This window comes from Leucopleurus acutus (assembly GCF_964270905.1).
Source record: "Leucopleurus acutus genome assembly, chromosome: 17".
Taxonomy (NCBI): domain Eukaryota; kingdom Metazoa; phylum Chordata; class Mammalia; order Artiodactyla; family Delphinidae; genus Leucopleurus; species Leucopleurus acutus.
The window spans coordinates 41,961,744-41,985,659 of record NC_139159.1 but is presented as its reverse complement, the minus strand read 5'-3'; the positions used below and the strand labels follow the sequence as shown (position 1 = coordinate 41,985,659).

Sequence of the window (23,916 nt, the reverse complement as noted above, 5' to 3'; positions counted from 1 at the left end):
TGGTTTTCTTTCCGCATGCCTCACATATACCAATGAAAAATAGTTCAGAGTGGATATTGCCTAGACATAGAATTAGGTTCTTATTAATGGGAAGAATTAAGTTCTTATCAATGGGCAAAAGTAGAATTGAGAGGTAGATGATATGCTTATATACTCTGATTTATTCTTAGTTTTTACCGCACATAATGTTTCTGTTGAGACCAGTTGACAGAGTCGGAGGCTCAGCATGGAAAAAGCATGGATAATTCTGAAGTACCAATGATTCACGTGTTACATGTATTTTAGCATGGAGCCAGCGGAAGATTTTTGGATGGTGTCCTTCCCGCCTTCTCTCTCTCTCTGTCCCTCCCTGACTCCCCACTCTTCTCCTTTCCCCACATCTGTAGCCATCCCCTCCTGGTTAAGCCCAGAAGGAAAACTCGATGGAAATGATGGAAACCATCCAGGAAATTATGACACCCAGGTTCTGGTTCCAGCTCTGCTAATTACTAACTGAGTGGTAGTCACTCCTCCGGGTATCAGCTTCCTCACATATAAAATAAGTAGGAGGTTGGGGGAGGCCAGGGCACGTAGGACTGAGAGATCTCTAAGTGTTCATTCCTCTGTGGATTTCACCTTTGCCAGCTTGGGGCCTGGCATGTCTCAGCAGCTGGTCACTTGGATAATCCCCAGAGCAGATAAGTGCTGCAGGATAACGGAACATGGGCCCTATTCACAGCAGAGTCCGGCCACTTGAATAGATGCTGGTGCCTCTGGCTTGTTTTCCAGAGCCACCAGCCAACCCAGAGAAGAAGCTGGCTGGAAAAGTGGATGGATGGATGTATTAGAAAGGCCAGTGTCATCTGCAAACACAGTGTCTGGGAAATGCCCATGTGCGCAGAAAGAAGTCACTGGATCCCTTCAGCTGGGCAAGCCAGGCTTTGAATCCTGACGCTGCCACTTATCCGAGCTGTGTGACCTTGGGCAAGCTCTCTGGCTGTGTTGTCATTTTTCTCCTCCATGGAATGGGAGTGGCACTATACCCACCTTGCCAAATTGTAGTAAAGTTCGAGGTACTGCAGAGGCCTAACAGTACCCACTGAGTATAGGGACTCAGAGGTACTCAGTAAATGGTAGTGGAAGTGGCTATTGTATTACTACCCTGTGCCCTTTACTCACAGGACTCATTCGGGGGACTTGGGCCCCATGTCTGGCTCAGGGCTCCTCCCATGGGTGGAGAACTGGCTCCAAGACCAGGCCCAGCCATGCCGGGGAGCCTGGTACAGAGATGCTGCCGAACGCGACGCTGATTAATTCCCTGATTGAGGAGCCTCTGCATCCCGGTCCAGAGCGGGAGCGCCGGCAACATTTAGCACAATCTGCTTGGATCCTTAATTAGGTTATTTTTCAAGACCTTTTCAAGGTCTTGTCCCCTTTCCTCAACTTCCTCTGGCCCCTTCTCTCTGGGTCCCTGTCAGAGAAGGGAAACAGAGCAGTGTGGGGCTCCCCTCCATCCCTCTTCCAGGGAGAAAGGAAAAGGAGCAGAAGAGGCTGTTTTCCTTGCAGAAGATGCGGCTAACACAAGCCGTGACCGCTCAAGGTGGCTGCAGCCCTATCCGAAGGGCTAAATCTCCACGCGCGCCCGGCGGTTCCCCGTTTTGTTTTCTGGCGAAACTGGGTTTCCAATTCAAACCTGCCTCTTCCTCCATCCTTTATCCGGACAGCTCGCAAGTGTTTTCCTGGGAAGCGCGATTGTGTGGCACTTAGTGTATTTTCTCACCTTCCTGTGTCCACCTGGTCAAAATAAAATAAAACAAAACAAAACAAAATAAAGGAGCCCGGGATTGAACTGTCGTTATTTTTTAAAAGAGGAGAGTGGGGTCACATGATGGCGAGTAACTGATTCAGTGAAGTGGCTGCAAGTCCGGGTTTGCTGCACAGCCGGCCCCTCCCGGCGGGGGCGCTGACGTCACGGAAAAGCCCCGGCGCGGGTCGGCCGGGCCGGTATAAACCGCGGGGCCGCGGCGGCTGCGGGCTGCGGGCGGCGGGCTCCGGCGGAGGCACAGACGGCGGCAACGCGCGAGCACCCTTGCGCTCGGCGGCCCCAGCATCAGCGCTCACCGACCCTCGGACGCCCAAGTAAGCCAGGCGGCCCGCGGGGGCCCTCCCGACTCTGGAGAGGGGTGGGGGGCTGGTTGGGGAAGGGATGGGCGTTCCCAGCCCGCAGAACTTTCTAAGTTGAGAAAAGAGCCTTCGGAACGTGCTGTCCGCACTGTGGTTTTCCATGTCGGGGGCAAAGTTTAAGGTGCAAAGGATGCCATCTGTCATCAGCAGGTTCCTTGCTTCAGTTCAGGAAGAGGGCCACCTCCTCCTACAGGCTGTGGTCAGAGGGCAGCCGTCAGGCTCTGGTTGTTTGAATTCAAGTCGGCCAACGGGGGCGCTGCTCGTGAGATTAAAAAACCCGGCTGATCATCGCGGTCAGGGTCGTGCTTAGGGTCATCGACGGGTTGGGGTGTGGAGGGTGGGGGTGAGCGTGGGAAGGGGAGTGTCTGCGCATTTCTCGCTCTCCCGAGTGGATCTTGCTGATTCAAATAAGAAGGCTTCTACTTTATCTCAAGGAGCCTGGGAGTACAGACCTCCGTGCAAGGGGGACCTCCGTGCAACTTTCCCTGGGGAAAGGGAAAGTTGTAGCGAAGTTGTTGAATGTCTTTGGGGAGAGTCTTTGACCTGATGTGCTTCAGAAAGGTGGAAATCTGAGTTGAATTAAAGAACTCTTGAAGCGGACATGGTTTAATAAGAGTGAAGCATTTTCTCTGCGAATTTGACAGGTCTGAACCTGAGCGGGTCGTTTCCCTGCCAGAAAGACAAGGCATGGGGCTGGGATGTTTTAAATGTGTTATCCGTGGACAGGAGGGCAGAGCTGAGGCATAAACCTCAAACAAATTCTTCCCCCCGCCCCCCCAAATAATAGCTAATTCAGGCAGCTGGGGAGCATCCGGGCAACTTTACTAAACATGGAAGTTCCAATAATCGCTTGTCCAGTCCAGCCAGGGGGAGTGATGTCATTGTCACGTGTTTCCCACTGAGGCCCACTGGATGCTGGTGCAATTAAGAGCCATGTTTAGACAAGAGCAGCTAATCTGGCCAGCTGGTGCCCAGCTGCATTAACTTGTTGCTTTTCAAGCCATCTCTGGAGGCTGTTGGTTCCTTCTGGCTGCCTCTGTGCCAGCTCTGAGTGGGGAATCCCCAGGCTTCCTTGAAGATGGAGGAAGCCTCAGGGCAGTGGAGGATATTAATGGCATTTTTTCCTCTTTGCAAGTGACAATCTGCCTGAGGAGCTGGTAACAGAGTGTGTGTGTGTGTGTGTGTGTGTGTGTTCGGTTGAAAGCCTGTTGACGGCTTCATTGGTGTTCCTTGTGTTAGGGTTACTTGGGTCTCACCTCATGTAATAGAACATCACTGATGACTGTGTTTAAGCCCCCTGAGCTCTCACTCATGCTTCCTAATGCTAACACCTTGGCTGCTTTGCTCTCTAGGACCCAACGATGACTCTGAATAATGTCACCATGCGCCAGGGCACTGTGGGCATGCAGCCGCAGCAGCAGCGCTGGAGCATCCCAGCCGATGGCAGGCATCTGATGGTCCAGAAAGAGCCCCACCAGTACAGCCAGCGCAACCGTCACTCTGCTACCCCCGAGGACCACTGCCGCCGGAGCTGGTCCTCCGACTCCACGGACTCAGTCATCTCCTCCGAGTCGGGGAACACCTACTACCGGGTGGTTCTCATAGGGGAGCAGGGGGTGGGCAAGTCCACTCTGGCCAGCATCTTTGCAGGCGTGCATGACAGCATGGACAGTGACTGCGAAATGCTGGGAGGTAGGTGGACCAGCCCCAGCGGGCTTCTGTGGTCAGCAGTGGTCCAGGAGAAAGAGCGAGTAGGTGGGTCATTTATCTGCAGAGCTGGGAACTGCGGTTATGCATTCTTGGCTCTGGCTCGGGAGCTGAGTCCCCACAGAAGCACTGGCATAAGCCCCTGGGACAAGAAAATGAAAATGCTCGTAGATAGAACCTGGGCCAGAAAGGGAATTTCTTAGATTCCAGCTCTAAAGGGACTGGGGAGACAGATTATAGAGGGCAGAGCCAGAGGGTCAGGATCCCACCTCTGGCTTTTGCCATTTCTGACCTGGACCTTTCGAGAACTGAGTGTAGACACAGCCTTTTTCCATGGTGACACCTAAAACCAAACCGATTTGAAAAACTGTTAGGATGAATTCACTAGTTTTTTTATCGCAATATTAGAGGCTTTTGAGGGTATAAAATCATTTAAAATCTGTATTTTAAATAGCACATTTAAAAAAAATAGTGAAATACAACGATGACACATATATTTGTATAGAGTCTTACAGTTTTTCAAGACAACTTTCCCTGTACCATCTCATTTAAAATATTTATTATTTAAGCCTTGATTTCCAAAACTAATTTGAGGTGACACAGTCTCAAAAATTCACATATTCCTCAAATACGTGTAAAGCATAGCACTACATTCTGGGAAGTAAGATGAGGATCCTAATAGTCGATGGTTTTCATACAGTGTCTTTCAGCCACGGCTCCTGTCTTAGACAATGCCAGGGTCGCTGTGTGTCCCGTTTGCAGCTGCAGAAATGAAGGAAGAGCCTTCCAGTTCTCGGCTGAGCGTAGAGACAGACCATGTCTGTCTCTACGCTCAGGTGCAACTCACAGCTGAATCACAGACTTCCGGAGCAGGAAGATGTCTTAGTGATGACTCGGTTCTGCCCTCTACTTCACGCATAGAAATCCTACTCCTTCCTCACTACTGTCAGCCCATTTCTACTAAATGTTTATTCTTCCATTGTCCGGGAGTTCACTGCTTCATGAGGCAGCTCCGAACTGGCTTTAAATGATGACTCACTGATGGAACATTGATTTCTCTCCTCACTCCTGAAATCTCAGGGACGATAGCTAAACTGTATTTCAAGGGAGAAAGAGGGTCAGTATCTCTTTGGATGTAAAAGCCTGTGGGTGAGCGTCACTATAGGAGAAAGGGAGGAGGAACTACCGTCTAGAATGCGCATTTGCAGTGGGACATGCACTGTTTTGGGAGCCTTATATTTGCTACTGTTTATTTTGGTCCTGACATTATTCCTGTACTCATATGGGTAAACTGAGTCTTAGGGACTTTCCTAGAATCACCCACTGGGACAGCTGGAATTAGAACTCAGGATTTTATAATGTTAGTTTGCTGGTGTTCTCCTTCTGTCATTGATAGGGAACTTGCTATGTGCCAGGCACTGTGCTAAGTACTTCCCACAAGTATTTTGATAATACGTAAACGAAAATTGAACCAATTTGGTATTAATATCCCTATTTTACAGGTGAAGAAATGGAAGCTTATGAAGTCAAGTGACTTTTCCAGGTTGAAAAAGCTAGTCCATGGTCTGGACAGGATTCAAAACTAGTTGTGGTTGAACCTAAATCCTGTGTTCTTTCGCTGTACTCGGCAGCCCCTGGATTTAGCATCCAAATGTTGTTACATACTGTAGCACGTTGCGCTGGGTACCGACCACATGCCTGGCTGCACGCTAGGCTCTGGGGTACCCAGTGATGAACGAGGTACACCATACGTACCCTCTTAGGAAGGAGCTAAGTGTCAGTGGCTATAATTCAGAGCAGGATAAAATTATATGAATACCTTAAGAAGTAACAATAAAGTGCTTTGGAGACGGATATAAAGGAGAGACCAACCAAGAGTTTTTGTTTGTTTCTTTAGGAGGGAGGAATTGAAACAGTTAGTGGATAACAGACTTTCAAAAATGTTTGTCTATTAGAGTGCAGTGGTATCTATCCAGAGGGCAGTATCCCCATAGGCATAGAGTATTAAGAAGATTGCCCCATCCCTGAAACTTGAGAAGGCAGGCTTCGGTATCTGGGAAGCTTCTTTGTTTAATAGGGAGCGGGGGCAGTTGGTAGAATCCTTTCCTTATCTCCTCAAAGAGGGAAACTTGGGCAACAAGAAGCTTCTCAGCTGACTCATCCTACCTAATGTGTCCTATTTGAGTAACTAAATTTATACTGTCTAGGGTTACAGCCCTTACGTATAGGTGGCTATTGGAATCACTAGTTGGCTTTTATGTTTCCCAAGGAGAGGGTTTTCCACGGCATTTCACTGCATTGTTTTTTTTCAGCATTAACCATAAGAAAAAAACTACACAATACTCTCATCATCATTTCTCCAAATAAAGATGGATGTTGTTAAGATTATATTGCAATAATCTTATGACTCTCTGTGCACGCTTAATGCCGTTCATTCATTCATCCATCCATCCATTCATCCCTAAACAGTTACTGAACCTATACCGTGGAGCTTGATGGGACACTCTGAGGACATACAAAGAGTCACGGGGCTTCTTCCTTAAAGATGCTTACAGTATATGCAGTAGGGATCAGCTATAAATCGATAGGATGTGATAAGTGTCTTCAAAGAGGTACAAGGGCAGTGCTGTGGGAATTCAGAGGAGAAAATAAATATTACTTCTGGCTGTGAAAATCAGAAAAGGGTTCATGGAAGTGGTGGTCTCTGAGCTGGACCCTAAGGACCACTAGGTTTTGGAAGCCCTGAGGTAGGTGCAAGGCATTGCACGTGTGCACAGGGAGTACAGGAGAGAGCACCGGACTCGTAGCCTGATGATGTGAGTTTGGACCCCAGTTTTGACACTGACTTAGCTAGGTGCCCTGGAGACAAGAAACTTACCCTCCTTAAGCTTCCTTATTAGTAAAATAGAGACAATAACTATTCAAAGCGTATTAAGAGGATAACAGGTGCCTGGCACATAGTAAGTACCGAGTGAACGAACATTAGTTAGAGCTGATTCTGAATCTCTTGGTTCCTTTCCTTGGGCTTATCTTCCACAACTGGACCTTTCATTGCTTGAAGTCCTCATCCACTTTGGTCCCTCTTGGCTGGGGCCCCGTGATATGTGCAGAGGAGACGTGAGCCACTAGAGGATAGGCCAGTATTCCTAAGCAGGAGTTCCTTTAGAGTTCCCTGGGATCCTCTGCGCTCTGAAAGCTGAAAGCAGTTGAGAGTATATATATATATATTTTTGGCAGTACGCGGGCCTCTCACCGCTGTGGCCCCTCCTGCCGCGGAGCACAGGCTGCGGACGCGCAGGCGCAGCGGCCACGGCTCACGGGCCCAGCCGCTCAGCGGCATGCGGGACCCTCCCGGACCGGGGCACGAACCCGCGTACCCTGCATCGGCAGGCGGACTCTCAACCACTGCGCCACCAGGGAAGCCCCAGTTGAGAGTTTTGAGGGGAGAGGGATGCCGGAGCCTCAGAACTTTCGAGGGGCTGCCTTAGCCGGTTCCAGCGGGTAAGAGAACTCGGGCAGGTTCACACACAGCGCTTGAGCCAGTCTCGAGCAGGATGGTCCTCCAGGCACAGTGGGGGTCAGATGCAGAGAGACAAATCGGGGTGCGCTAGTCCAGGGAAGATGGCTGCAGACAACAAACTCCATCCCACACCTCAGGATGATCTCTCTTGCTACGCAGGGTGTGAGCACACACCCCTGGCTTTCATGGAGAGGACTGGAAGAATGAGGACTCCCCAGACCAGGTTACTGAAAAGCCTTATAAGCCAATAGGCCTTAACCCTCTCTCCATACACCTTCACCCAGAGCAAATTTCAAAGGACTCTTCCAGAATTTTATATTCTTTTATTTCCCCTCTTCTCACCCAGTTAACCCTTGAAAAGGCTGAAAGGTGGGGACTAAGAGAGGAAGAGAAAATAGAGCTTTGGTTGCAAGCAGGTCCTCTCCTGGTCGCAGAAGGCTCTCAAGCAGGATGCTTTGAGTGAGAAATCCTTGGGGCATGTGGCCAGAGGTGATTGATACATAAGCCCAGGTGCAGGGCATATGCACAAAGCAGGGCGGAGGTGTATTGCTTTAGGCTTTTGGGTTTCCGGCACAATGACTTTCAGGCAGAGGTAAGTCCAGTCAGAATGATCCTGTCAGGAACTTTCCAGAACAGAAAAGCAGTTTGGCCTTATTTTTGCAGCTGGAATCTTTAGTCCACTTTTTCTCTAGCTTTCTTCTGATACCTCGTAAATCAAGAGAAAGTTTGAGTTTGCTTTTCCCCTTAGCTATTGGAATACAGTCTGTTTCTGTCTGAACTACTAAGGATTGAAATGAATCTCTTGTGCCTACTGTTGCGTGGTGAGTGATGAGCTGAGGGCAGAGAAAGTGCTTTTTTGAGTTTTCTGAGTGCAGGGAGGTCTTTCAGAGAAAAGAGAAAAACTCAGGTGGTAAGGGGCAGTCAGCTCCCCCGCCCCCTACCCCCATCTGTGCTGCTCAAACTTTGATGATTTGCACTTGGTTGTATAAAGTTGCCTGCTGAGGTCATGAGGACCTCTAGTAAGCCAAATTAGGCATTCCATTGTGATCCCATTCATGGTACATATCGTGGATGGCAGACATGATGGGAATAATAGATTTAAAATCCCCCAGTGGGAAACTGTTAACATCATTTAGAAGAATGACACCTAAAGAGATGGGAAAACTGACAGAAAGAGCCATTCCTGGCTAATTTTATTCTCATTTGTCCATATTTTCTTTTCTTTCCCTCTCCTGATTCTAATTCTTAGAGGAAGAAACATTGAACCAGGAGCATTGCTTTTTATAAACCCCTCACTATTATGAAACAGGAAGTGCCCTGGTTCCTACAATGCAGGGCTCTTAAGCTAGGATTTACCTATGGTAGGGAATGGCAAGTATGGCAGGAGCCAACTTCCTCCATCTGAAGAAGTGATGATAACAGCTAACACTTATTGCATTCCTACTTTGTGCCCAGGCTTAATATATGTAACTGTCACAGCCCTGAGGTGTGGATACTGTTATCAATCCCATTTCACATATGAAGAAACTGAGGCTCAGAGAACTTAAGTAAGCAGTCCTGAGCCAAGCAGTTAATAAGAGATGGCACCCAGATTTGAATTCAGGTTTGCTCGTGCTCACAAGCCACAATGCTATATTTATCATTTATTCATTCATTTGATAAGTATTTACTGAGCACCTGCAACCTACCAGGCGCTGTCCTGGGTGCTGGGGGAAATAGCAGTAAACGGCATAGATGCAAGTCTCTGCCTTAACATTCTGGAAGGCGAGAGGGACAGAAAATAATAAAATAAGTTAAATGGATTCATGTTAGGTGGCAGTCAGCACAATGAAGAAAAATGAAACAAGGAAGGGAGTAAGGATTATTGGTAGCAGAGGGGCGATGGAATTCTAAATAGATGGTCAGGGAACACATCCCTCAGAAGGAGCTGAGGGAACAAGTGTTTTGATATTTGAGAGAACAGATTCCAGGCAAAAGGAACAGCAAGAAAAATGGCAAAAAATCATTATGAAGATCATAATTCTCAAATGATAAAATTCAAAACAGGAAACCTCATTGTGAAAATAGAGTGGGTATGGGTTCAATTGTGTGGGATTGGTGGGAATCTCTCTTGCAAAAATCCCAGTTAACTCAGTTAATCCCCCCTCTCCCCACTCCCACTGATTTTTCTGGGATGGAGCTGCTCTGGCCCTTTGTACTGCATTCACCCTTCGCTTGCATTCCATCTGGGCTCAAGTGCAGGGGGGAAGGTTTCCATTACTAAGTAGAGCTGGAGACTGCACTTCTGTTCTACTTAAGATGGAAAAACAAGGCTGTTTATTCCTAGGGAACTGTATTTTTTTTTTAACGAAGAAAACTTCGCCAAAGCAGGGCTAGTTTCAAGATTTTTTTCTTGCACATCTCAAAAGAGGAGAAATGTCTCTGAGCTGAAAGCTCCTGAAATGGCCAGTGCATGTTCAGTAATCACCCCACTGAAAGGTGCAGTGGGTTTCCATGGAAGGCTTATGAGCTGGGTTTACAGTTCTGCTGGGCAGTTAGGGTTTCTCACAGCACCGTCCGTGGACTGTGAGTCAAAAGCAGTAAAGTGAGTTTATTCTCCTGAATGGCTTTACTACATAAAAGGTATAGAAATGATGAAAACAAATGCCTTTCATTTCAAGCATTTAGGTATACACGTTCAGAAGATGTAGGTGTTCTCCTTATTACTAAGCAGAATACTGGAGGAATATACGTAGACTGTTGTTGAAGGTGATTAAAAAAATAATTTGCCTGTGTGAATATTTACACAGTTTACTCTGTATATTTACATAATTAATTGCATATGTAGTAAGTTTATTTTCTGGCATAATTTTCTACACCCTTTTACAGAAAAGTGTTGCCTATTTGCCCGCCTCCAGGATCACTGTTCTTTCTTTTCCAGAAGATACATATGAGCGAACACTGATTGTTGATGGGGAAAGTGCAACAATTATACTCCTGGACATGTGGGAAAATAAGGTATGCAGAGCCTGTAGCTCTCTGTAAATTCCTTTCAGGGCCTGCCTTCCAACAGGCTGTTTGGGGCAAGGGTGACATTGCCCTTTTTCGATGTTGCAGATGAGGTGGACTCATTTTCTTGATTAAAAGCATTTACTTCTGAAGAATGAAACTGTTCTAAGGAACAAGTCGCTCATAAATGAGCTCTGAATAACAAGCAAGTCGCAGTGATTTGCCTTTAGTTCTATTCAAGAATACAAAAAAGTGTGTTTGTTTTAGGGAAAGCGCCAGTAAGTATGGATGATAATTTTAAACTACATAAAAACATATTATATGAAGCTGACACTCCCACTACTAGTTTTCAACATTTGTTTTTTAAAGGTTTGGGGTTTCTGAGCCCATTTGCTAGACCTTCTGTTTATTAAGAACCCTCCTATGCTAACAAAAGGATTCTTCATTTTGTCACTTAGGGGCAAAAGAGTTTTATGGAAGCCAGGAAGGACTCATTTTTGGTAGTTTAAATAAAATTGGAAATATTGTTTGGCAGACTCTTTGTATAATTTATCAACTCAAGCTGTAGGAGGAATCATAAAGTAAAGCTTTTTGGCATCAGTGCTGTCTGAGCTAGGAGTCTTTACAGCCACAGACATCTTGTAGGCATGGAACACTGATGCCTTTTGGAGAGTTGGAATAAGTTTTCTTCCTTTCTCATATCAGCAAGGGTACTTTAGGATAAACACGTTGTCTCTTTCAAACTAACACCTCATTTACCAGGCAAGTCTGAGCTCATGGGAGATCTCATTTTATCAGGGGGAGAATGAGTGGCTCCAAGACCACTGCATGCAAGTCGGGGATGCCTACCTGATTGTCTACTCCATCACGGACCGAGCCAGCTTTGAGAAGGCATCTGAGCTTCGAATCCAGCTCCGCAGGGCCCGGCAGACAGAGGACATTCCTATAATTCTGGTTGGCAATAAAAGTGACCTGGTGCGGTGCCGGGAAGTGTCTGTATCAGGTGAGAGGAGTGGTGCCAATACCATAGAAACTGCCTCTGGGTCGCCTGCATTTTCCTTCCAACAGTTGTTCTTTCCTTCCTCTTTCATGAAGCTGGAACCAGGGCCTTATTAAAATGCCACATGGAGTTTTATGTATACTCTCTAAGGTGCCCGTGTTCCCAGCAGATCATCTGTTCTACCAGCAGGATTCCAATCTCCCTATCCCCAAGGCTTTCCCTGGAATTCCTTTAGGGAAGAGGTCATGCTCAGGGGTTTACTGGCAGTCCCCAGCCTTTGCTCCTTGTCCTTTCTACTCTCCAGGGAGATCTCAAGGGTCCTGGGAAGTGAAAGTAGCATCTTCAAGCAAGAAGGACGGGAACTTAGATTTAGGGGCACTTGAGAGTCTTACTGAGATTAGGAATTCCACTCTGGTTGCCTCTGGTTCCTGTAGACCCGAGAAACACCCTCCCAGCCCTTACCCTTTGCTTCCTAAGTTTCAGTTAAGGCTTCAGTCTGATGGTGTCACGTATCCTTCGTCGTACTTGGTTCAGGGATAATTCCTGTTTGTTGAGTTGGCACCCAAGTGCCTTTGGGGGCCCTTAAAATTTTATTGGCCTAATACAGATTTGGTACGATGGTTAAAAAAAATAAAATACTGCATTGCCAGGCTCCACCCAGGAGAAAAGAACCCTGTTGAATACTTAACAGACCCAACCAGCTGGGAATGTCTTACTCTTAGGAAATGACCGTCTACAGTAGTCATTTTTTTCCAAACCAAAACCTGGACACCTGGTCATTGAACACAATAGAACATTCGAAAATGAGACTTTCAGAAAAGCTTGTTTGGATAGATTGCCGTAATTGTATTGTACTGTGTGAAATTCTCCAATTTTTTTTCAAAATATCTCATCAAAGCTTAAAAATTTTTTTTTCAGAGAGGAAAGTCAAATAGTCAGATTCTTATTTTCAATTCAGGAAACTGACTCAGGAGAAAGAGTAAAGAACATGAACTTGAGAGTGAAGCAGGCCTGGATTCACACCTGTCACTTACAGGCTATGTGAACTGCCTCAAGTTTTTAAAGGACCACCTCTCTCCCCTCCAGTCTCATCATCTATCTGAAAGGGATAATGTATTCTTAAAGATTGTTGTAAACATTAAAAAAATGTTTATAAAGTATTCAACCCAGTTCCTTATGGGAATCAATTTAGGCTATGGCTTTGACTAATTAATATTCCAATATTTGACGAAATTGGAGTTTCACACAGTGAATTTGGTGGGCCAGATCTAAAGCCCATCTCTCCTGTTTCCAGGAACCTTCGTGTGAGAGTCTTTCCTTCTATTTAAGCCCTGGGAGGACATGTGTCCCAGTGGCCTCTTGTATCCATCGTGTATATGACTGACTTAGAGTTCCCTAGAGGACCATTTAAAATTAGGACTCATCCAGCTTGGCTTTCTGTGTGTAGGGTCATATTCTGCAGCCCCCCTGACTTTCTTCTCCCCTCCTTTCCCCACCAGAAGGGAGAGCGTGTGCTGTGGTGTTCGACTGCAAGTTCATCGAGACCTCTGCAGCTGTCCAGCACAATGTCAAGGAGCTGTTTGAAGGCATTGTGAGGCAGGTCCGCCTCCGGCGGGACAGCAAGGAGAAAAATGAGCGGCGGCTGGCCTACCAGAAGAGGAGGGAGAGCATCCCCAGGAAAGCCAGGCGCTTCTGGGGCAAGATCGTGGCCAAAAACAACAAGAACATGGCCTTCAAGCTCAAGTCCAAATCCTGCCATGACCTCTCTGTGCTCTAGGCACCCGGAGTCATCCAATGTCCCCCAGCGGACATCACTGAAGGCCATTGGGACCCGTAATCTATATTAGATTGGATTCTTAAGTATTGTTATATGTGGCTTCCCCCGTTATTAGCTGGGAACTAACGTGCTAGGCTGATGGGCAGCAAAATGCATGAGAAATGAAAGAGCTTTGTGAAGACTCAGTATTTATTTACAGGAAAAGCCTGACCTTTGCTGCTTGAACACCCAAGACTCATTAGGGGACATGGTTGGTGTTCACATGTGTTTCCTCTCTCCTTTGGCTAGTAGAGAATTGAAGCCTACAAAATAATGCCTAGACAAGAATTTTTCATTATTAAAATTTTGCCTGGTGTTCTGTTATGTGAATTTGAGGCCGATCAGTGGGTCATAAACAAATATAGGAAAGCCATCGAAGGAATTTTTCAAAGGAGGGAGAACTTCTTTCTCTGTACCTTATATTTGTGGAGCTAGGGTTGCGGAACTGGGTTCATCACGATCTTCACTGTTATTGCTCCATGAAGCTGTGAAAAGAAACGATGGACTTGCTGGAAACTAAAGCTTAGTAAACAATTCTTGTTCAGTGCCCACAGTCAGGGATCCAGAAGTGTATAGGATTGGGAACTGCTACGTGTACCACTAAGGGTTCAAAAATTATATCTTTACTACTGTTGTCTTATAATTTTTTATTTAAAGGAAAATTATTTTAATCAAATTCTATTTAGTCAAACCACATTTTATGTTGCATTATTTTTAAAATCATAGGGCCATCATAAAAAGATATTTTTAAAATCTAAATTATTGAGAACCTGGAGTGCAAAATACCAAATTTTTAAATATAATCGAAGGTCTGAAGTTTTATAAAACACAAAACATAAATACTTCCAGCATTTTGGGTTGACCCTTTTATGCCACAGCTCTGCTCTATTTATTATTATTTTGCAAAATAACAACCATTTTAACATTTGATAAAGCATATTTATGAACATGTTTCTTAATAAGAAAAATGCCCATTTTATTACCATTTTCTATCTTTTTCAGAATATTCAAGTTTTTACCTATATGTCTTATAATAAAATAAATAAAACCTTTGAAAAAAAAGACATTCCGAAATGTTTTTCCTCCCGACTCAAGATGATTATGATCATTTTGATGTAGCTTCTAGAGCAAGCACATTATAAAGAAACTTACCTATTATTTTATTTCTTCTCTTCATTGGCAAGAGCCCAGTCATCATCTGTTTTAAAGAGTATCCCTGACATCTCTCCTTTGACATGTGATTCACAATAATGCAAAGTGATTTTCGGCTGATACAGTTAGCAAGTATTTGAGGTCATGTAAATGCCAAGTTATAGTAAAAGCAAGATCGACCTTTACTTTGGTCTGGCAAATTCCTGACTCAACAGATGGGCTTTGCTTTGCTCCCCAAAGGCTCATGGTCCTAAGCTTGAGTAAAGCATTAGAGGAAATTATAAAGGATTAGGGAGGAGCAAAAGGAAACTGGTGATTTTCAGCCTGAGCTCTAGCCAGGCAAGGCTTTTAACCAAATTCTCCTCCCTGACATTTTTACAACTGGACATTAACACGTGGCTGCTTTCCAGTGGTGCTGTGTAGCCCTTCCGCTTCAAGGGTAGGACTTCCTGCTGTTCCCCATTCACACCTGTGGCCCCCCCCCCGCCCCAGCACGCTCTCTCAACTCCCTATGTTTCTGAGTTTGTAATCAGACATACACTAGTAGTGACAATCAAGGGATCTTGCATATTGCCCAAAGCGAAGCAGTTTTACGAGGTGTCTCTGCTCTATTTTGTTGGCCCTTTCTCCTCCTTTTTCCAAGTGGGGAGCAAAGGTTCCTATCTCTGCACTTTGCACCTTTGAATTGGTCGAGGAACCAGTACAGGGAGGTGATAAGAGTAAAGATTCAGGTTATACGGGCCTGGGATGAATCCTGGCTGGGCCATTTGACATGTGTGTCTTTGGAGTAGTTCAAGTTTAAAGCTTCTTGACTATTAGTTTCTCATCTGCAAATGGGGTTGCTAATAATACCTACCTTGGAAGGTTGTGAGATGGATGTCTTTCAGTCTGCCATACCGTAAAGAGCTCGAGAGACGGCAGTTTTCATTGTCACACATCTTCCATTCTGCATCAGTTAGTTAGTTTTATATGTCTGGAAACTCAAAATCAGGGGCCACTATGTCTTTTCCTTTTCATTTCTTTACTCTCTGCAATACAGTGCTTTGCATATATTGAAGCTTCTTATAGTGTTTCTTCTTGAATGGTTCCTCTCAGTGGCCCCACAAGGTTGACAGGACATTTTATAGCAAACAAGTCCAGGGGAATACTAGTTCAGATGTGAAATGTCTGGGCTAGGACTGGGGCCCAGATGGAACTCATTTGCATCTTCTAGTATCCAAAACCATTTCCTATACACACAGCTCTTTTCATCCTCATGGACCATCCCCACACACACCACACACACACCCCTCTACACAGCACACACATATAACATACACATACAGCAAACACAGTACACATATATCCCACAGCTTTTCAATCTGGTTTCATCACTGCGGATGTGTGACCAGGAGGAACTTGCTTATCCTCTCAGCCTCAGTTTTCCCATCTGTGATGTGGGGATGACAATATCACCTACTTCACAGTGTTGTGGTGAGAATAACGTGAGACCGACAAAAGTTCTCGCCCCAAGAGAACTCCCACGACTTCTCCAACGCAGCATTCTCGCCTTCATTCGCTCACACCTCCTTTAGATTTTACTGGGCACCCAGGCACCATCAGGTGCCGGGAATATAGTGATGACTAAGACATTGTCCTGGTCCTCAGAGTAAAGTTGACTGTCCCATAAAGCCAAAGAAGGTGGCATTAGAGATAGGAAGAAAATGAACTGTGGGAGGATTATACCTGGAAGGCACTAGATTTGCTGCCATTAGATAAAATTCAAATGAAAGAAAAATATTATTAAAATGATTGGATTCAGTGTGGAAAAGTAAATTGGGCTATTTTTTTTTTTTTTTTTTTTTTTTTTGCGGTACGCGGGCCTCTCACTGCTGTGGCCTCTCCCGTTGCGGAGCACAGGCTCCGGACGCGCAGGCTCAGCGGCCATGGCTCATGGGCCCAGCCGCTCCACGGCATGTGGGATCTTCTCAGACCGGGGCACGAACCCGCGTCCCCTGCATCGGCAGGCGGACTCTCAACCACTGCGCCACCAGGAAAGCCCAAATTGGGCTATTTTTAAAAATTCCATTTTGGGAAATGAATTAGGAGCACTGGAGAAAAGTTGGATTTTAAGCATCCTACATTTTCGCTCAGTACATGAACTACTCAATACAGGGAACAAGGCAAATAAAATCACTTGGCAAAATCCATGCAGTGCCTGCTTGTGCAAAGGTGCTGTGGAGAATACACGGTGGGAGAAGGCAGTCTCGCCTTTAAGAAGCTTATGATATAGTTATGACATATTGGTGGGAGGGGGGCATGGTGTGAATGAGGACAACTGCACAAATAACTAGAATATGACATAGAAGATAAGAAGGGGCCATGGAGGCATGTGAAGTAAGGTGGTTGGAGCTTAGACGGGAAAAAGAATTCCTTTCTTGGCTGGTGCAATTCTGGAATGCTTCTTGGAGGAAGTGGCATTGAGCTTCATCTTGAAGACTACTCAAGATTTCCACAGGTAAGATTGGTTAAAAGAAAGAAAAATGGAGAAGTTGGCCTATGTAAAGAAAATAACATAAGCAAGGGCAGAGAGGCAGGAAAGAGAAAAATCTGTTGAGAAAAATAAAAGAAGTCCAATTTGACCAGGAGCTTCCTGGAAGGTGGTTATGTAAATGGTTAAATATGTTAGGCTTGGAATCAGAAAAATGTAGTTTCACATTCTTACTTGTTAGGTGTAGTGGGTTGAATTGTGCTCCCCCAAAATGCATGTCTACCTCAAAATGTGACCTTATTTGGAAATAGAGTCTTTGTAGGTGTACTTAGTTAAGGATCTTGAGATGAAATAATTCCGGATTTGTGGTGGGCCCTAAACCCAATGAATGATGCCTTTATAAGAGAAAAGAGAGGGAGACCGATTTGGACACAGAAGAGACACGTAGGGACGAAGGCCACGTGAAGATGAAAGCAGGGAGTGGAGTGACGCAATTGCAAGCAAGCAACACCAAGCAATGTCTGGCACAACCAGAAGCTGCAGAGGGAAGGAAGGATTCTCCCCTAAAGCATTCTGAGGAACTATGGCTCTGCTGACATCATGATTTTAGATTTTTAGCCTCCAGAACTGCAAGAGAATACATTTCAAGTTTATGGTAACATCAGTAACCCTAGGAAATGAAATACACTGGGTTATTTAGGGCAATTTAGCCTCTATAAGCCTCAATTTCTTCATCTGAAAAACAAGGATGATACCCATCTCAAAGGATTATCACGAGGATTAAATGTAAAGCGCGAGAGTGACTAACCAGGAAGATAAGAGGGGAGCAGTCATAGACTACGTCAATTTTTCAGGCTGAGAAGTTTGGACTTGGTTCAGAAGGCAATGCAGTTTTTGAATATTGACAAATAGGGTGTGACAGATGAGTGGCGCCGCTTCAGTACGTGCCCCAGGAGAGCTGACCTGGCAGGAACCAAGAGGCACAAGACCATCCCCTCCCCGCAAGGAGACCGTGAGGAAGCCTCAGGAACATCTGGCCTAGCGTACCGAGTACTGTGCCCTGGCCAGAGGGAAGGAAGCCGTCCAGCAGGAGAAGCATCGATTTGTCCCTTGGATTTATGAGTACACATATCTGGCAGGGTTCAAAGTTTTGTACAAGGAGTGCTCCCAACGCGATCAGGCCTGATACCTAAATAGCCAGACAGCAATGCAAATGAGAGAGAGAGAAAGATAGAAGAACGGGGCGGGCCCAGGTGTCAGCTGAGGCCCTGGGTTACAAGATTATACCGGAGTAAGGGGGAGGATTCTGACTTTGTGACTGCCTAGGAAACAGCCACAGTACAAGAGACCCGAGACCATCAGTAATGGTCCAGTTTAACTCCTGAAGCTCTGAGGAAGTAAATATTATACACCTGCTTGCCCTGTCATGTGACTAGGGAGAAGGATGGAAACCAAGGGCTTGAGGAGTGCCGTTGCACATGCACGTGACTCTGCATGAGTGTGCGTGTGTGTGCGTGTACGTGTGCTGGTGCGTAAGTGTATGTGTGTGTGTTGAGGGGCAGAGGTGGGAAGGAGAGGGCTCACAGCTAAGAGAGTAGAGCACTGCAAGTAGAATAATTTCAAAAGTCAACTAGAGGGCTTCCCTGGTGGCGCAGTGGTTGAGAACCTGCCTGCTAATGCAGGGGACACGGGTTCGAGCCCTGGTCTTGGAGGATCCAACATGCCGCGGAGCAACTGGGCCCGTGAGCCACAACTACTGAGCCTGCGCGTCCGGAGCCTGTGCTCCGCCACAAGAGAGGCCGCGACAGTGAGAGGCCCGCACGCCGCGATGAAGAGTGGCCCCCGCTCGCCACAACTAGAGAAAGCCCTAGCACAGAAATGAAGACCCAACACAGCCAAAAATAAATAAACAATTAATTAAAAAACAAAAAACAAACAAAAACAAAGATATACTTGAAAGCAGTACTTTCTTTTTTTTGTAAGCATCAGGTTGGACAAGGCAATGAGGTAGAAGTGGAAATCCTATTAAAACAAAATCCAAAGGAAATTGCCTGTGATTCATCTGTTTGATTGTAAGATGGAGCTGGTGGCTGGCCATAATGTGTTACAGTATTTGGAAACAGCACTGTGAGGAACTTGGATTATTTGGGGAATGATTGGGCAAAAGGAATTCTGAGCTGAGGTGGAAAAAATAAGTGAAAACAGGACCTCCAGAGGTCTTTCAGACAAGACCTGCCACACTGTGAATGTGCCACCTGGGGAAGCAGGCCGGCAGCTGGGTGGTCGTCCCACGTGCACCTTCACCCAGCATTGCAGGAGGGCACATTTTAACTGTCCTGCATGCATTACCGGAGACGTGGCCAAGACGATGTTGTCCATAAGGATGGTGGTAGCAAATTGTTGTGACTTTGCTAACTTAACATTTGTTAATGCGACACAGAGTGCTGGATGGTGAACCCCAGTCAACAACGGACCACAAGACGAAGTGAAGTAGAGAAGTTTATTACTCACAGGTCCTGGAGGAAGCACAGCGTGCCTTGAGGGGCCACACAGGGAGGTCCAGGCAGGGTGCAGACAGAGTGGCTGGACCTGCACACACGCCTTTATTAAGATTCCAGGATGGAGGGCTCTGGGGTTCTTGGGGCAAGGCTGGATGGGTCAATTCAAACAAAAGAGCGGGAGTTTTGGTAAGCTCCATGGCGGTCTTATCTAATGGCTGCGGGGAGACTGTGCTCACAGGGCTACTGGGAAAGCCACATCAGGGACTTACATTTGCTTATGACTCTGTGGGCTATCTAGGGCATGCACTTGCATGAGGGGGGTCGTGCCAGTTTAAGACCTCCCACAGGTCACTTGGCCAAATAAAATGGGTGCAGAGGCAGCAATACCCTGGAGTAGAGTAGCTTAGCCAAACTCTGGACACGAATGTTTACTGAGCTCTCTTGGTCCCACGGCAGTACACGCAGACCTTTTGCCTCCAAAAGATGACTCCAGGTTAGAGCTTGAGATGGCCTAAGATGGCAGAGGGCCTCCTTTTTGCTCAGAGAGAAAATGAGACCCCGATAAGTGCGATTTTCTCGGTGACCCAGTTGGGCCAGCACTCAGGGTTCCTGATCCCAGTTCAATGCTCTTTCCACAAGAGTAACTGCCCTGCCACCTTAGTTGAAAGACTTAGATACAGGTCCTGGCTTTGCTAATTATTAGGGAGCCTCAAAATTCTCATACATAAAATAAGAAAAATGATACCAACCTCAGTGTTTTTAAGATGACAGAATGAGATAAGTAAAAGTGCTTTGCAATCTCTAAAAGGTCTTAAAATCTCTACAGGGTTATTAAAGTGCTTTGCACGTATGAGGTGGCCTTAGGGCTTGTTTGCCCATCCATGGCTTCAACAGTGTTTGAGGGAAAATCACTGGTGTCAGTCTGACTGGCACGTGGAGAAGATCTTCCAGAGTAGGTGGGTCTCTCGGTGCCCACCCACAGCGGATTGCCCACCCCCGGTGTAGACACTCACCTACTTTGCTGACATATTGGACTGGCCTTGATCACTGTCCCTTGGAATGTCTAAAGCCAGTTTAAAAACATTAGCAGTTGGGGAAATGCCAATGCTATCTCTTCTGGCAGCAAAAGGAGAGAACTTGTAATTTGATTTTCTTTATTGTGTCTTTGAGAGTCTCTGTACAGACTGGGAAATGAGAAATGTTATTTTAGGTGTGGAAGATGAGGATGACTGACTCGTAAAAACAATCAGATTGATAGTGACCTTGTCCATTTACCCGCTTTTGGGTGGAACAGTGTTCCACCCAACAGATAATTGAAACCCTAGGGTTTCATAGGTGCTTCGGGTTCTAACTGTGAGTATAGGGAAGAAGACAGAAGTGGACACAGGGAATCCACCCCCTTTATGAGAAGGAAGATGCAGACTGTGCAGCCGTGTGAGAGGGTGGCTGAAAAGATGAGATGAACCGAGAGGAAGCTGGGTTCTGAGTCCATCTGCCTGGGTTTGAATCCTGGTTCCACCTGTCCCAGCTCGGTAACTTGGGCGAGTAACAATCTTTCTCAGGTTCAGTTTTGTCATCTGAAGCAAGAAATTGAGTAAATGAATTAAGATTATCTACTTCTCAGGTTTTCGCAGGGAATAGTGGGAAAGTGCATAAAAAGTGCAGCTCCTGACACATGATGAAAGCTTTTAGTGATGTTTAATTATTTTCTTTATTCAAACAAAAACCAAGAGCCTTCAGAGACTAGTCTTAGGAGGGAAGCCTGGAAGTAGGGAGGGGCTGTTTAACAAGAGACTGTCCTACTCTGTTATTGTAAATTCTCATTTTCCCATTGGGCATTCAGTACAATTCTGATGGATAATCCAGCCTGAATGCCCTGCCCAAAAGGTGCCAAAAGAGTTCCCCTTAGCAGCTGAGAACAGGCTAAAAATTTCAAAGAGCCTTTAGTAAGTTCTGAGGTTGCTAAGTAGACTGTGTTCTGCATGTAAGCAGAGGCGGAGGGAATTAGCTCGCAGTCCCTGAGGATGTATGTGGGGGGCATATTGTCTCAGCCCTCTTGCCTGGATTTCTTGTTTCCAAGCTTCCGATCCTCCAAAAGAGGATTCCCTAAGTTCCCAGACTCAGGAACTACCGCCTAGGTATCTTGACATCAAGCTCCGGGGAAGCAGATACCTCCTCTGCTCCCTGCTGTTTAGTGTTTTCCATCTTAATCCTAGTTTACTGAGTGAGATACAGGCATCTTCCCTCCCTAGATGCCTGGCCCGATGTGTCTCTTCCTCATGTTAGGTGAGATTCTTGCCCTACTGCGATGCGGGGTTTTATCCTTGAAGGTCCAGCCTCCACGCCACATGCCAGCGTTTCCCATAGTGTGATCTCTGGTCCCTTGCACTCTGTGGTATTCAAGTGAGTTACGGTGAAAAGGGAGAATTCCACGGTCAAATGTATTCAGGGAAAATTAAGCTATAGAAAGTAAAATAGGCTTCTTTTTAAAAAATTGTAGTAAAATATACAGACCATACATTTACCATTCTATCCATTTTTAAGTGTAGATTTCAGTGGCATTAAGCACATTCATGTTGTTGTGTAACCATCACTGCTATTCATCTCCAGAACTTTTTTATCTTTCCCAATTATCCATTAAACACTAACATCCATTCCCCTTCCCCCAAGCTCCTGGCAACCACAATTCTGCTTTCTCTCTCTATGAATTTGATTATTCCAGGTGCCTCAGATAAGTGGAATCATATAGTATTCGTCCTTTTGTGACTGGCTTGTTTCACTTAGCATAAGGTTTTCAGGATTCATTCACACTGCAGCATGTGTCAGATTCACATTCCTTTTTAAGGCTGAATAATATTCCATTGAATGTATCCACAAATGTATTCCACATTTTTTTATCCATTCATCTATCAAGACACTTGGATTGCTTGTACCTTTTGATTATAATGAAAAATACCGTCATGAACATGGGTGTACAAATATCTGTTAGAGTCTCTGTTTTCAATTCTTTTGAGAATATACCCAGAAATGGAATTGCTCAATCTTTTAGGATTTCTATTTTTAATTTTTTGAGGAATCTCTATACCATTTTCCACAGCGGCTGCACCATTTTACATTCCCACCAGCAATGAATGTACAAGTGTTCTGATTTCTCCACATTCTTCCCAACACTTCCTCTATTCTGTTTTTTTTTTTTGATAACAGTCATCCTACTGGATATGAAGCAATATATCAATGTGGTTTTGATTTGCATTTCCCTAATGATTAGTGATGTTGAGTGTCTTTTCATATGCTTATTGGCCACTTATATATTGTCTTTGGAGGAATGTATATTCAAGTCCTTTGCTGATTTTTTTTTTTTTTTTTTTTTTTTTTTTGCGGTACGCGGGCCTCTCACTGCTGTGGCCTCTCCCGTTGTGGAGCACAGGCTCCGGACGCGCAGGTTCAGCGGCCATGGCTCACGGGCCCAGCCGCTCCACGGCATGTGGCATCTTCCCGGACCGGGGCACGAACCTGTGTCTCCTGCATCGGCAGGCGGACTCTCAACCACTGCGCCACCAGGGAAGCCCCTTTGCTGATTTTTTATTGGGTTTTTTTGTTGTTGTTGAGCTGTGGGAGTTCTTTATATATTCTGGGTATTAATCCCTCGTTAGACATATGATTTGCAAATATTTTCTCCCATTCCATGAGTTGTCTTTTTACTTTGCTTATAGTGTCCTTTGATGCACAAACATTTTAAATTTTGATGAAGTCCAATTTACCTATTTTTTCTTTTGTTGCCTATGCTTTTGGTGTCATATCCAAGAAATTGTTACCAAGCCAGTTTCATTTGCCTGACATGCAGCCAGCCAAATGCTGAAATAGAGAGGTTTGCAGCAGAGAAAGGGTTTATTCACAAGGCAGCCAAGTGAGGAGATGGGAGAACAAGTCTCAAATCCACGTCCCCAAAGGTGAGGGCCTTGGGATATTTATGGTGTAAGGAAGTGAGGTGGTCTGAGGAATGGGGAAAGATGATTGGAGGCAAGAAAAAGGTAAAGTAACTGGTGTTCTGTGGCGTATCTGAGTTACATGCTTCCTCATGGGATGCACGTTCAGGAAATGGCAGCATTAGCATGATCTAAGGGTGGAGTTTGGGGCCCTCTAACATCAAAAGTCATCCATCAAACACTCACGCAGTCCCAGCTGGATGGCTGGTAATCAAAATCGGTTTGATCTGGGCAAGACTAGCTCCATGTTCCTGAAAAACAACTTCAACAGCTGTTACTGTTGAGAACCATACATCAGAGGCGTTATTTATAGGGGACAGTTAAAGGAGTCTTGTGATATATTGTCTAAGCTCCATGAAGCTTGGAGGGTATGCAATTTGCAAGAACAGTTAAGGTGAGCTTGATCAGTGAAGGCAGGTTACAGCATATGATTTATTAAGCAAGTTATGGTTTAAGAGTTCTGACGACTGCCTTTGGTTTCAAAATCCTTGCGGAATCCAATGTTATGAAACTTTTCTTCTATGTTTTCTTCTAAGAGTTTTATAGTTTTAACTCTTATGTTTGGGTCTTTGATCTATTTTGAGTTAAGTTTTGTATGTGGTATAAGGTAAGG

General features: G+C 45.4%; 1 protein-coding gene across 1 annotated transcript; it reads left to right on the top strand.

Annotated features, from left to right (window-relative positions):
* Positions 1 to 1,888: 1,888 nt before the first annotated feature.
* GEM (GTP binding protein overexpressed in skeletal muscle) lies at positions 1,889 to 14,160 on the top strand. Its single transcript, XM_082858528.1, has 5 exons — positions 1,889 to 2,118; positions 3,516 to 3,855; positions 10,311 to 10,387; positions 11,177 to 11,381; positions 12,878 to 14,160. Exons 2-5 carry the CDS (start codon positions 3,525 to 3,527, stop codon positions 13,153 to 13,155), a joined length of 891 nt encoding a protein of 296 aa, XP_082714654.1. The 5' UTR covers positions 1,889 to 2,118; positions 3,516 to 3,524; the 3' UTR covers positions 13,156 to 14,160.
* Positions 14,161 to 23,916: the final 9,756 nt, after the last annotated feature.